Raw genomic sequence first — 15,196 nt, forward strand, 5'->3', positions numbered from 1 at the left:
ACAATTTCTTAGGCAAATACTTATTCTATTAACAAATCTTACCTAAATTAAGGACTTTAAAAAACACTCTATCAACAAACTAATGAATTTTTGGCTAAAAGAAGCAAAAACCCATAGACGGGTCGAATACGTTTTTTATGCGGCGGTAACCTAACCTTCAGTAAAATCGCCGGGACTGACTGCCGTAAAAAAAACCTTGTTTATTGTACCTCCTACTGTCTTAATTTAAATATTGTTAACCATTGGTCATCTATCCGTTAACAAATTATATTAAAAATACTCCTTACTTTTTAAAGGTTTGTTTGAAGGAGTTTTCCGTCTTTTTCCATTTTCATTTTCTTTGATGGCGTGTAACGGAGAAAGTTTTTCTTTGCCAATCTTGAATCCGCTTGAGGCAACACGGTTTGCTGTTGAAAAAATAACAGATACATTTTTGGGACAGGTAAAAGTTTTATTGGTTTTATAGAATGTTTTTGTGTCTGTTTTATCTATTCTCCTTATGTTAAATGTGGAATAATCAGGAAAGTGAGTTTGTTGACACGAAAGCGAAAGTAATGTAAGTTGAATATGTTTTCTGCTGTTAGTGGGATACGGTATGCTTTATGTGTAAATGAAGTATAATTTGGGAGTTTTTTAAGCCCAAATGTCGATGTATATTTATGACTTATTTTAGGATATATATATATATATATATATATATATATATATATATATATATATATATATATATATATATATATATATATATATATATATATATATATATATATATATATATATATATATATATATATAATTGATACATATAGCATAGAATATAGAAACTACTTAACATCATTTTTTGTGCATATATTTGTATGGTAATGATAATGATGTAATTAGTCTAAATTTGAAATTCAAAAATTATTTTTGAAACTAAATATATTTCTAGCCCAGAGAGCTTTGAAAACCAAAAAAAGTATACATTTAATTGCATCTTTAGGAGCAGAATAATTTATCAAGGATATAATGATTTTTTGAAACTTTAAGAAATACTTTATTCCAGGACAGTAAAGTATACTACAAAGTTCGATGGCAAGAGACATGGGAACCAGAAGAGAGATTAATGACACTTTGTGCTCCTTTAATAAATGATTTTTGGAAGGATTATTATGCTAAGGCTCAGAAGCAACAACAAGTACTCCAGCATGAAGGCCATAGATTGAGTCAGGTACTTTCATTCTTATAAATTTTAATGAATCTAGCTTTAATAAACTAACTTTATTACTTTCTGTTCTTTTTCTCACTTCTTTTTATACTATCTACTAGGATATATTTTTACAAATAATCAATAGTTTCTTAAAAATCAAGCACTTTATTTTAATTGTAAAAGCATGCTTTCTAACCTAGCCATAGGTTATTTGATTTTGGCTGGAAAACTGTCCACCATTTATACTTAAATAATGATGTGCTATTTAAACTATTAATACTCAAAACTGTTCAGGTTGCAGTTTTGCTCAAAATATTTAGCCGTAGTTTTTTAAAATCAACCATTAAATGTTATTTTACATATGTCAGCATTTCTAGTATGTTTTCTGTTATTGTTTGGAAGTCTTCACCTTTAATTTTTTTTTCAGTTTCTACCTGTAAATACCACTAATGAGCAGCAAATATTTACCTCTCCTCTTGCTCAACAAAGCAATATTGTACTTCAACACAGTGCATCTGAACCAACCAATGTTTTACAACAGGATTCACAAAATAATACTCTTCACCTATCTCCCTCATCTGGAGATTTTACTGTTGAAAGCTTGCGAATATTTAACAATCAAGAAAAACGAGCATCAAATATATTTTTACAACCACGTTTTTTGTCACCTAATGCTATTGTAAATACAAGATTACAACTTGTTGCGCATCCTGTGCAAAACACTTTTGACACACAAGAGCAGAGCTCTCATAAAGATCTTACAAAGTTTACTAACAACACAGATGAAGATTTTGTGTGTTTTTTTTGCCAAATTCGTTTTCTTTCCAAGCAAGACCTACGTAAGCATGAACTCAACCAACATTCTTCTTCTTCACTTAGTTGCTTAGAATGTGGGAAAAAATTTGATAAGCGAACATCACTTAGTCGCCATATGTTGAGTCACACATCGATGAGACCCTACGTCTGTGAAGAATGTGGAAAAGGTAGTAGTTTATAAGGTTTTGTTGTTTATTGATTTGAAGTTGATAGAAAAAAAACGTTTCTAATTTCAAAAAAATTTATTTGACTAGGTTTCAAGGAGCGGTCTAATCTCAAAAAGCACCAAATTATCCATACAGGGGTACGCCCCCATGCATGTAGTATTTGTAATGCTCGGTTTCGTCAACTTGGCCATTTGCTGAAGCATCGTTTAGTTCATAAGCCTGAGAAACCATTTAAATGTGATGTTTGTTTTAAGGCATTTAAGAGAAAAGAGCACTTAAAAGAGCACATGATCATTCACTCTGAAGATTTTCCATACAAATGTGATACATGCGAGAAGAAATTTCGGTTCAAGACCAATTTAAAAGTTCATATATTGCAACATAATGGTCGAAAAGATTTTATTTGTAATGTATGTAATAAAGAATTCACAGGGAAACCAAATCTTGTACAGCATCAATTGATTCACAATGTGCTTTTTTCATATTCCTGTGAAGTTTGTCAAAAAAAGTTTAAGCGTAAAGGACATTTACAACGTCACATGGAGATTCATAAAAATCAAAATAGTATGAAATGCGTATTTTGTGATGAGAACTTTTTTAATAAGTCTTCTTTCAAAAAACACTTGTTATTGCACACAGGCTCAAAACCCTTTATTTGTATGTCATGTGAAAAGCGCTTTTCTAGTAAAGCCTGTCTCTCACAACATTTGAAGCTTCATGCAGAGGAAACACTTTTGTTTTCCTGTGGTCAGTGTGATAAAAAATTTGAAACTGAAGATTGTTTAACAAAGCATTTAACTACAATTCATTTAACTTCTAAAGTGTTGCAATGTAATTTATGTCAGCGCCAGTTTAAAAAGAAATCTAACTTTGAAAAGCATGAGAAATTGTGTAAGGGCCAAAAAGAAGTAAAGAATCTGAAGATTGATAAAATAGCAAAGAGATTGACTGATCAGTTTGTAGATGTGCTTGAAACAGCAAGTAGTGGTTCAGAGATACCTGAACAGCTAAGGCATCAATTAGCAGAAAAAATAAATGTTAGCAAACGCAAAGGGCTAAAGCCAACTAAATCAGTTGAGGAAACATTTCATTCAGCTGAAGTTTTGAACCAAGTAGATAATCAAGGTGGTATGATTTTTGAAGAAAATAATATTTCATGCACCAATGTTGACATGAATATTGTCTTATCTCACAATCCAACAGAAAATGTCACAAGTGTTCCTATTTCTAATGGCATTTCTTATAATACTCAATTTGAGAGCTTGACATTGCCACCAAATTACTTTAAACAAAATGAGGAATCTAATAAGCCATAAAGCCTTTTATGGTTTTTATTATTATATATTTTTAGTTTTATAGCGAAATATTAAATTTTTATTTAAGTTTAATTGTTTGTAATTTAACTTATCAATTTTTTGTGCTTAATTTTATGCAATTTATTTGCTTACCATGTTATATTTGTTGTTATTGTTGCAAAACAAATTTATGATTTTTTTTTATCTAAAAAAAATTAATTTGGTGGTACTGTTTAAGTATATTTTAGTGTACATTATCTATTCTCAAAGTATTCATCAAAGAGTATTAAAAAATGTAGATTATCACATATTTTTTTGTTTAATTGTTACGTTTTTTACTTTTATTATTGTAATTTATTTTAGACTTTATTTATATTGTAACTTCAAATTTAATTTATTTTTTATTTATGCACTCTAAAAGCATTCTTGTCTTGTTATTGCTAAGCAGTCAGTTATTTAATTTGCTTTCATTATTTTTGTGCAGATGTACACACATAAAGCACTTCTTTAAGTAAAAAACAGAAAAAATAACAGAATTCGTATTTCCAGAGTTTGTTTGTATTTAAAAAAGTTTTTTTTGAAGCATTGTTAATTGTTTTAAAACCTTATTTTAAACACTAAAAAATTTTTCTCTCTTTTTTTTTTTTAAAAAAGAAAAACAGGTTTGAATAATTTTGAACCAGTCTGTTTTAATCAGAAAAATTGTTTTGCTGAGATAAAGAAATGATTTAGTGACAACTTTATATCATCAATTTAATGAAATGTAAGCTATGATTTAATAAGTTTTTTTTTTTTTTTTTGTTTTTTTTTTCAGATGCTTTTAATAATGACATAATTTTATGCTAAAGTGTGAAATTTATTTGCAAAATAGTACAGAAATTTTTTTTTATTTTTTCAAGGACAAAATTTTCAGATTTAAATGACTGCTTAGAGAAGATAAACCGTGCAGAAGCAGAGAGTATGAAAAGGAATGAAGAATTACTTAGAGAAATATCAAGTGTAATTAAGCAAGCTGATTCTCATAATAGAAAGACAGAACAACTTTTAAAAATTAGGGTCAGTCTTCCTTTATTAAAAATTTATGCATTTTTTGTTTTTTTAGTTACATGTTTTTAGTTACATGTTGCAGAATAGTATTAGAGCTTCTAGTTTGAACCTTTATTTTAAAAATCAAACTTTTTGACAGAAAAAAACAAAAAATTTATCAAGAGAAATTTTCAAAGGTTTGTTTTAAAATTGACAAACCAGTTAGTTTGGTTTCAAACAATCCTAGACTAGAAAAAGCTCTTTCAGGTTCTACGGATGTAGGTAGAATTATTTTTAGGGCTTTAAAAAGTAAATGTGAATTTGATGGCCTTGAATTGCTTCTATCAGAAAGGGTCATTCCTTTTTAAAAAGATTCCATTTTACTCATTTTTCTAAGCAATATTAGTATGTATTATATCTATAATTAAATGCAGATTGCTGCCTTTTATTCTTGAGTTTCTGGTATTATTGCTAGGCAACTAGAATAGTCTCTGGATAAGATTATTGGTTAGGTACATTCTTTTTTTTAATACTATTTCTAAATTTTTCATCTTGGTGTAAAATGACTGGGTTTGAAAATTTTTTCATGGGCTGAATTTAATCTATTTGCCTTCTTTCAACATATCTTTTCTCAAATCATTGTTTAACAATAAGACTGGTAGTTGTGTTTGCTACTTCCAGTTTTTTTCTTAACTCAATTATTACTCTACAATATAAAAAAACATATCTGTTTGAAAGGGGATGGATTCCCAATTGGAAAAGTTTGAGAGCATTCAAAAAGTCTGTATATTTATAAATTTACAGACCTCTTGGCATGGAAAAAGAGAATTCAATATTCATTTCAAACTTTACTTCTGTTTGAACCTTAAAATTGCATTTGAGTATAGCAATAGAGGTGCTCTATCTTGTTCTTGAATTAACCAATCAAGGCTTTTTCTTTTCGAAACTTGTTAAGAATACTTGGTTGAAATTTATCATTATTGCACACTAGGGATTTTTAGAATTTTTGTACCAGTATTATTTTCTAAATAAATTTTTGAAGTTCTCACTTAAACGATGAAATAACTTGAATATCCTCATCATCATCACCAGATTCAATTAGATCTTCATTTTCAATTTTATGAAAAGCTTACTTAAATAATCACTCAAAAAGAAAGAGCATTAGCTTTACCAACCATATTCTATTCACTCAAATTGAATATGGCTGGTAATGCTAATGCTCTTTCAAAGTTAATATTCAGAGAATTGATTAGGAAAAAGATGTTGCATGTCCTGTTTTCATATACTTAGACAATCATCCAAGTCACATTAATGATCATTTACTTTAACACATATCTATTTCTCCTAATTTCACACACATTCTCCAAATATGTAATGCATCAATTTTTTACCAGCCAAATTAGGATGTAAGAAGGAAGTTCATAACTCAAAAAAAGAAAATGACTGCAAGAAGGTTAATGAGATTGACTTAAAATTTTTTTTCAATTTATAAATAAAGTAATTATTACAAAACCAAAAATATATAATGGTTTCCATGGTACAGACATTTTTCTATTGAATATTTTTTATTTTATGCTGTGTATCAACACATTGATTGATTGATTGAAAACATAGATGATGATTCTGAATCTGCTTCCAATTCAGTAGAACAAGTCACTTCTGAAAGTTTTAAATCTCCTACTTTTTCCAACGCAGCTTCATTGCAGTATCAATGTTATTAATAATCAAATTCTTGCTTCTAAGTTAGGTCTTTAAAATACAGGAATATATAGAGCCATCAATTTTTTCTCATAAGAATTTTGTAATAGTTACTTTTAAAAAAAAGCCACAAAAAAACAGATTTCATACCACAAAAATTTGTTTGGTTAGTTAATTTTGTTTTTTAGTAAAGCTGTTAAGGTGCAATTAAGGTCTGATAATTATGTGCATAATACTTTCTCTATTGCACATTTTGGTGAGTGTTTCATTTGAAAAGAGCATATTAAGTCTCTCGGGCATAAATTTGAGGCAAAATTATTGCATTTTATAATTTGATTATTATATTTTCTATTCAAATATTTTGAAATTACTGTTTTGTAGAGCCAGGAGATTGACAAATAATTTTATAAAACTTATACTTTGATTTTTGTATTTCTTATTACATCACACATCAGATTTTTTTTAGATGAACTCTATATCATGAAACATGTCTAAATTTGTAACTTTTTTAAAATGAAGAACTTTTAAAGACTTTTTAAAAATTTATTGAATGCTGCTTTGTTTTTAAAATGATACCAATTTATTTACAATTTTGTTTTCAGATTTTTTTTGTCTTGCCAAACCAAAAACATTACCTCAACTTAAATCACCTTATTGATATTCATCTAAAGTATGGGCATAGGTTTGGTAATTTGAACCTTAGCCAGGTTTAAACCAGAAACCTAGGTGAAACCTTGCTATCACCAGATGCTACCTTCACATAATAATAACATATAACACATTTTTAGATGAATTTAACAAAACTTTCAATTTATACTATATTTTGTTGATTGCATAAATAAATAAAGCTTCTAAACTTATAAGATTTTTGATTATCTATTTACCTGAGAAAATTGAATAATGAAGTTTTCTTATTAGTTTCTTCTTATTAGTTTATTTTCAAAAAAATCTCAGGAGGTTGGTGTTTGTAATAGAGACATTTCCTCAAATTTTCCTCCTCCCTGTAGATGTCACGGATTGAATCATAAGCGATTACAGATAAAATAATAGTATAGCAGCTTTTCTAGAGTGACTATATCAAGCATATTCAACGTTTGTACCCGGAATGGAGCAACAATCTGATTAAAAAAAATGAAGTGTATGGAAATATATCTAGAAAAACAAAAAAGGTAACAACCTGTTAATTAACTTCTTGGTTGAGTATTTTATGGGTGCTAAGGTGTGTATTTAGTCTTAACTTTTGAAAATTCTATTAAGTATTTAAAGTTAGTAAAAGGTTATTGTTTGAGATATAGTTTTTATGATTTTGATTTTGTTAAGTTTTGTTCATGATGTAGTTAATCATCAAATCATTTTTATTATCTAAACCAGTATTTTATCTTGTTTTTGTTATTCTCAGCAAGAATCAGCACAGAAATCAAACCCATCATTTCTAATTAATTCCTATTCAAAGCCAAAGCTCTGCACAACAGAAAAGGTATAGTTTGCAATAATTATTCTCATATACATGAAAGTATATATTTAGAAATATATAAAATATAATACACAATATAAAGAAGTTTAAATATTTAGAATAATGTTTAGTGTAATTTTAAAAATAAATATAAAGGAATACAAGTCTGTATTCCTTTTTTTTTATATTCATTTATCAATGTTTTAATGGCAAAATTTTAACATTTATTACCAAATTTGTTATTGTAAAAATGAGAAGAAAAAAACTCCCAAGTTGTGTTATTTTTTAGGAAACTGAGTCTTTATATCCAGAGTTTGTTCATAAAAAAATGCATGAATGGAAGCATGACTCCTCTTTTTCTACCAGTGTTCATAATAATCAATTATATAAGAGACTTAAAGCAGAAACTAGCTTAACACATGATGAAGCTGTAAAAGTTGTTCATTTTTTAGAAGACTCTGTTCAAAAAGATCAAATAAGTACTGCTGATAGTAGATCATACCTTACTTATCAGCAGCCCCCCTCTTTTAACTGGTCTCAAATGAAAGTTGGCAAATCAGAAAAAGATTTTAATAAACAGTTTTTGAATGAACCATATTATAATGCTCCAATAAATCATACTGATGATGAACGAAAAAGAATTTTTTCTGAATCCCTAAATTCTACAATATTTCAAAGTAAAACAAACCTGCCGTTAGTTGAAAATGAAATAAGAATTCTTCCTCAGCTTGTTGGTATAGCACCTGATGGTCGATTGGTCTTATTACCAATGTCATCTGCCCCATTGAATTCAACTTTTTCTAACAATCATGAAAGTGAGTCATTAGGTAACTCTAGAATCACTTTTTGTGAAGATATGCACTATGACAAGATAAAGTTTGACTCAAATATTCAAGTTGAACAAAAATCTTTGAAACTAAATAAAAATGGAGTTAAAGACAACATGAATCTTAAAGTACCACTTGTTGATAGTGCTATTCAGACATATGATAATTTTTTTTCACTAAATGCTACTGAACCTAGAAGTACCATTCTTCAAACAATGCAACCTGAAAGTATTGAGACTTCTTTGCCATTTATGAATAACAATTTTAATCAGTCAGTTGAAAAATTCAACAGTACTCAAGAAACTGAAATTTTAAAGGAACATATAAATCATAATTTCAGTATAAATTCACTTGACGAATTTAAATATAAACTTGAGAACATGGGAAACACTATACATAAACACAGCTCTTCATCACTAAAGCTTGAAAATGTAGCAGAGCAGTTATCTAGCATGAATCAGTCAAACCGCATAACAACACCAAAAGAACCAATAATTTCTATTAATACTAATCAATATCCATTAGGTAATCACACAGAAAATCATTCAGATTTATCTTTACATATTACAAAAAAATCTCCAACTCTCTCTGAATTTGATAATCAAATGTTAAAATCAACAAACATTTTAAATGAAACAATAAAATCTACTGAAAATTTAAGTCAATCATCAGCTTTAAGTGTTGATTCTTCCCATTCAGTAATGTTGGCTGAAAATTTTATTCAACCAGCATTATCTACTGATAGTTTGAATAAGCCAATAATATCTGAAAGTAAAAACCAATTAGAAATATTAAAGAGAAATACAAACGATGTATTATCTGCAACCAACTTGAATATCCTAGAAACCCATGATAAAGAAGGAAGTTCAAGCTCTAATTACATTGGATCGCAACATGAGAGAGCTTTTGAAGAGTCTGTATTGATCAACTTGCTGGGGTTGCTTATAGAAAAGGTAGAAAACACAAATGAACAATTTGTCTTGAGCTTAGAAGAGGATTTTTCTTCAGTTCATGTTATCTTAGGGTAGGAAATATTTACATAGTACATTTATGCTTTTTTTTCAAAACAGTTCTATAAAATGTAAAGACATTTCCTTTCATAATTTGTCAATTCACTGATTTGTATTGTTTTCTTTAGATTTTTTCAGAAAAAAAAAATGCAAAGAAAACAGTACAAATCAGTGAATTGACAAATTATGAAAGGTTTACTTAAAAAAAGTTTAACTTAAAATAATTCTGTAAATTCATTTTAAAATTAAAAACTATATTATCTTAAGGTTTTTGTACATTATCCTAAGTTTTCAGTAAATTTTTCTTAATGTAATCTGTATCTTGATAAGTGTGTGTTATCGTAGGCACCATTAACTTTAGTGCATTAGATATAGAAGAAAATATGACAAGTTACAGCATTTTGCAGCTATCTATGGCTCTACGTTATTACTTAAAAATGTTTGTGTTGCAAAGAAAAGAGACCCTGTTTGTAATGGGTTCTGTTGACAGAGAAATTAATTTTGAAGGAGATCTCAGGTAATCAAAGAATTTTCAAAAAATGTTTTTCAATACAACTGATGTTTTTATATTCACTGGCAGTCTTAATACTTAAGTTTGTACTTTAAGTTCTATAAGTAATTTTATAAATTTTTTGGATAATTAACTTTTTTTCCTAAGTTCTCGTAAGTTTGATAGAGAATCAGTTTTTGGCTCTAGATGCTCATTCTGTCAAAAAATATTTTAAGCATTCCCTGTCATTTATAGTTAAATTGTGTATTAACAATTACTCAAGTTTCAGTTTGTATTTCAACTTTATATTTCGCTTTTACAGAGATTGCATTGATGAGCTATTCATAGGGGTTTGGGACCTACTCTTTATATTTATGGTTACTATTATAACTAATTTCCAGATTCAATATGAACATGTAGCAAAAGTCTTTGCTTACTTATTGTTGCCGACTGAGCATGAGGCTGAAAAGGTATCAGACCGTCATTGAAATAATACATCTTAACAACATAAAGTAGAATTAAAATGTTACAATAATATTAATAATGTAATAATATTAATATAGAATTTCAAATGAAGTAAATGATATTAATATAAATGATAAAATATGTTTTTAATAAATTGTCTTTGTTTTTTATTTGATTTAGTTAAAGGATGTTTTAGTAGCGATTCTCTCTGGTTCAATGGAGAAATTCTCAGACTCTAACAATGAAGATTCATCTGTTCAAGAAAGTCTATCAAAAGAAACAATCAACAAATCCTCTCTTCCTGATGCTGTTAAAAAAGACAATCTCCCTGATGTTGGAAAAGACATTTCAGTAACAGAATTACATTCTTTTGAATCAAATATCATTCAGCCATCGCCAGTTAAGACCAATGCTTCTTTAGAGGAATTTGGTAATAATATAAAATTATCCAAAGTTTCATCTACTTTTAAACAAGATTCAGATTCATCTATTACAGAGAGTTTGGAGTTAAAAAATTTTAAGCATAATGCAGTAAAGGGAGAGGAGGCAGTGGGAAAAAGTATCAAAATTAAAGACCTAAATTCGTCATTGATGGATAGAGAATCTGATGTAGATCTTCAGCATGGTTTGAGCCTCTCTGAAAGTGACAATGAATCATCATCAATATCCTTTGATTCAGATGGTATGCCAGTCAATAAACCACCCACTACTTTACGTGAATCCAATCGTAGTAAAACTCCAATTTCTAATGAATCCAGCTCTCCTCTGCAAAGCGCTCAAAAAGAGAGGATTCCTCATACTGAAAATCCTCTTGATATAAGTTCAAGTGTCTATGAAAAATTTCGTGAACAAACTTTGATGAGCTCCTCGCATACAGATAGCGATGATGATATCGACATGTTAATGAATGAAAGTTTAAATCTGAGTAAAAGGTAATATTTCTGTGGATATCTTTATTGAGGTGTTTTTTTTTAATATAAATGCATGATTGTGTGTCAATTTTACATAATCAAGCATTTACTTTTATTGTGGTACCATTTTCAATTTGGTTTTTTAGGTTTTATGCGTTTTAGTTCTCTGATGCACTAAGTACTATAATCAATCTTTTTTACTTTGTTCAATCATAATCACTTTTTTTTTGTTTGTTATGTATATTTAACTATTTATGTGAATTACTCATCTAAACTATACCGTTTAAATTTTTTTTTTTTAAATTAGATTGTCAAACAGCCAATCACAACAAAGTTTGAAAAGCGAAAAACAAAAGCCAAAGCAGAACACCATTTCCGATATGAAAGGGTAAATTTATTCAATCTTTGTTATTTGATTCATATGATACATTAAGTATTCATATTTATATAAATAAGTAAATTTATTTTATATAAGAATATATAATATCTAATAATTATGTACTATATTTAATAGTTTTAATATATTACTATTGTTATTATCATATTATAAAATTTACAAGCGAGGAATTGCATTTTTCTTTTTACAATATATATTTTTAGACGCGATGAAAGTCCCTTACCATCTGCCAACTCAGCAAAGTTAGCTCTTAAGAAACCAGGTAACCAATTAAAGTTAGCTCTTAAGAAACCAGGTAAATATGTAATTAAAGTTCCATGGCAAGTTGAATGTTGAGTTTTTATATCTTACATATTTTTCCTTTACGTTTTTTTCCGAATTTTCGGATTTTATTTTTTGAAGTAAGCAGATAGTTAATAATTATTTAAATTATCTTTTGTATTTAAATAGATATTTTAGTTATATAGAAACTTTTTAATTACAAAATAGGTTTTTGGGATGAATCAGAATCAGATTCGGATGTTGCAACTGCACCGATTCTTTCTTTAAAACAAAAAAATGACGACGACGATTTTGACTTTGACTTTTATGAGTAATAAAAATGCATATAAAAATTACGATTGTAAGAAATTTAAGTTTTCTTGTTTTTTTTGTTTTTTTTGTTTTTTTTTAATGCTGTTATTGTTGTTATGTCGTCATTAATTTATGAACTCAGTATGAATATACTAAAGTAATAATATATAAGATAGAATATTATGAAGATTTATCTGATTTTATTGTACATTTTTTAAAAATGTTTTTATAAATATTATTTTATGACAGTAAAAGTGTTTTCATCAAACTTAACTTTCTATTAGTTTTTTTTTTTTTAGTCTTTAAAACTCGTGCTTGACCTTTCCTCCTCATGACGAATACCTTTAAGACAAGAAACAGGAGTTAAAGCAGTTAGCAATTTTACAGCAATTGTTGATTGTTTTCATGAACCATAATTTTTTTTTTACGTTATCGTTAATGTTAACGTGTTTCTAAGAAAGCGCTGTTTTGCTCTAATATCCCACATGCACAGGAAGCAAGCGAATTCACTGTATGTTGGATAAATACATATGAGGTTAATTGACATGCGCAACACCTTACATAAGTTTTAAAATGCTCAGAATAACCAAATTTGTTTTAGATGAACAATCTGGAAATCTCAATTCAAGAGTATTGATAAATATCAATCATACATGCTAGTTTTGTAGGTGTTAAATATGTTCTTTAGGTCATCTCACACGGATTCAATGTGGAATGTAGGTTTCGACACCTTACTTTTTCAAAATCAATGGCTTTTGGTAAAGAATGTGATGATAAAATACTGTATTTCAGCTCTCTATCAGTGACACTTTTAGAGATATAGCTAATTGGAGCTAGGTCGAGCACGAGTTTTAATAAATTTATAAAATTTAAACGTATGAAATTTGGTGGTAGAGTATTTTAAGGGGTGTGGAATCGGAAAATAACAATGAAAATTTACCAAAACAAATTTTTACATCTCAAATTTCTATTTTTAAAATATTTCGGAAATATTTGTGTTCAATGTATAGAGTATATAAATAATATTAAAATAGAGTATAAAAAAGTAAATGCTGGCAAATCAAAACTTTTTGAAATTTTGTTACATATTCTAGGTGTGTTTTTAACTAACTTTGAGACGCCGAATTATAACCACATTTTTAACATGGTTATAATTCGGCGTCTTAAAATACGAAAAATCAAAGTTTTTAAAAAAGAAAATAAAAAATCTATATTAAGTCCCGGGAATCACGATTTAATCACAATTAAGTATTAATCAATGGTACATTCTCTCATGTCAATGTTACATAAAAGGTACTTTACAGCTCCAAAGAATTTTTTAATGTTACAACTACTACTGCTCAAAATGATTAGATGTGAATTTCAATATTTTCTTAAAACTATAATTGTGGAACGTGTCCAGGTTTTCATTTTTGGTCAATTACACTGGTACACACTTTTTGTCACACAAACTTTTTGATGATTTCTTGTTTTTGTCAATGTACCCTCATTAAAAATATAAAATAGCTTTGTTTCAATTACATCCACTTTTTTTTGTGACTGCTACATATTCATTTCTGACCTCATAAATGTGTCTTTGTTTGAATAACATCATTTAGGCGATTGTGTAACTATTGCATTTAATTAACTTGCATTTTATTTACGTTAGTTTTACATTTTAAAAATGCCACGAACGTGTTCCAACAACCTCGACAGTTTTTTTTTATGTATGTGGAGAATTAACTTTTACATCTCAGCGTCGAAATTTCACACAATTAAATGAACAGTGCTGTTAAGATTACTTTGGATTTCCTGTACGATATCAAGATAAACCCTGGTTTCCACACAATTGTTGTGTAACGTGGGCGAGACTCCTATTAGGTTGTGGTAAACAACAACCTAGACATTTGCCATTTGCAATACCAATGGTTTGGACGGAACTAAAGGATCATATAAGTGATTGTTTGACTTAAACAGAAGGCATTTCAACCAAGTCCAAACACATTATCCAGTATCCATACATAACTTCAGCCGACAGACCCGTCCTATATAGTGCCGAACTGTCTGTGCCGAAACCTCGGAATTGATCAGAGAGTCAAGATTCTAGTCCGGATTTTGTTCTAACTTCGCGTAAGGTATAACAAGATAGTGACCCAAGTTATGAATCATCAACTTCAAAAGACTTACACTTAGTACATGATTTGAATCTGTCTAAAAAAAAGGTTGAGCTTTTGGGGTCTAGATTAAACGACTGGAATTTACTTTCTCCTGATACGAAAATTTCTTATTTTCGACATCGTGTGATGAAATAAAACCTTACTTTTCTAAAACAGATGATTTAATCTATTGTAATAACGTTTCTCTTGAATTTACTAAATATAATCCAAGTCACTGGCGATTGCTCATAGACTCCTCAAAAACTAGTTTGAATAAGTGTTGCTACATAACAGAAACAAATTTTCTTTAGTGCTGGTTGCTCATGGTCCTGATATGAAAGTGATTTACGAAAATATGAGATTTCTTCTTGAAAAAATTAAATACAGTGACCACATTTGGGAAATTTATGGCAATTTTAAAGTGATTGCACTTTTGCTTGGATTACAGCTTGGTTATACAAAGTTTTACTGTTCCATTTACGAATGGAACAGGAGAGACAGAAAAAGTCACTATATAAAGTTTTGACCCAAACGTGAATCGCTTACTCACGCCATAAAAATGTTTAAAAGATCCTTTAGTGAACCCTAATGACATACCTTTACCACCGTTACACATAAAACTCGGCCTGATAAAAAATTTTGTAAAAGCATTGCCTAAAGAGGGCAATGGATTTTTATATCTAAAAGAGAAATTCCCTAAACTCATCGAGGCAAAAATTAAGGAGGGAATATTTATAGGTGCAC

The 15,196-nt window shown here is 28.6% G+C and overlaps 1 protein-coding gene across 1 annotated transcript; it reads left to right on the forward strand.

Moving 5' to 3' along the window:
• The first annotated feature begins 219 nt into the window (after positions 1-219).
• LOC145182835 (uncharacterized) lies at positions 220-12,468 on the forward strand. The gene is made up of 15 exons (XM_090085209.1): positions 220-442; positions 1,046-1,210; positions 1,617-2,172; positions 2,260-3,486; positions 4,200-4,230; positions 4,367-4,523; positions 7,259-7,360; positions 7,591-7,668; positions 7,934-9,495; positions 9,843-9,998; positions 10,294-10,441; positions 10,617-11,368; positions 11,655-11,735; positions 11,948-12,039; positions 12,234-12,468. Exons 1-15 carry the CDS (start codon positions 344-346, stop codon positions 12,338-12,340), a joined length of 5,313 nt encoding a protein of 1,770 aa, XP_089941335.1. The 5' UTR covers positions 220-343; the 3' UTR covers positions 12,341-12,468.
• The last annotated feature ends 2,728 nt before the right edge of the window (positions 12,469-15,196 follow it).

This window comes from Hydra viridissima, unplaced genomic scaffold (assembly GCF_058129835.1).
Source record: "Hydra viridissima isolate aposymbiotic clone 2 unplaced genomic scaffold, HvirCarnegie_v1 scaffold_4, whole genome shotgun sequence".
NCBI lineage: Eukaryota > Metazoa > Cnidaria > Hydrozoa > Anthoathecata > Hydridae > Hydra > Hydra viridissima.

Bases quoted from the DNA above. Each gene is read 5' to 3' on its own strand.
- LOC145182835 (XM_090085209.1), top strand. From the start codon at position 344: ATGGCGTGTAACGGAGAAAGTTTTTCTTTGCCAATCTTGAATCCGCTT. The intron at 4,231-4,366 runs GTAAGCTATGAT...TATTTTTTCAAG, and splicing joins TATCATCAATTTAATGAAAT to GACAAAATTTTCAGATTTAA. The intron at 7,361-7,590 runs GTAACAACCTGT...TGTTATTCTCAG, and splicing joins TATCTAGAAAAACAAAAAAG to CAAGAATCAGCACAGAAATC.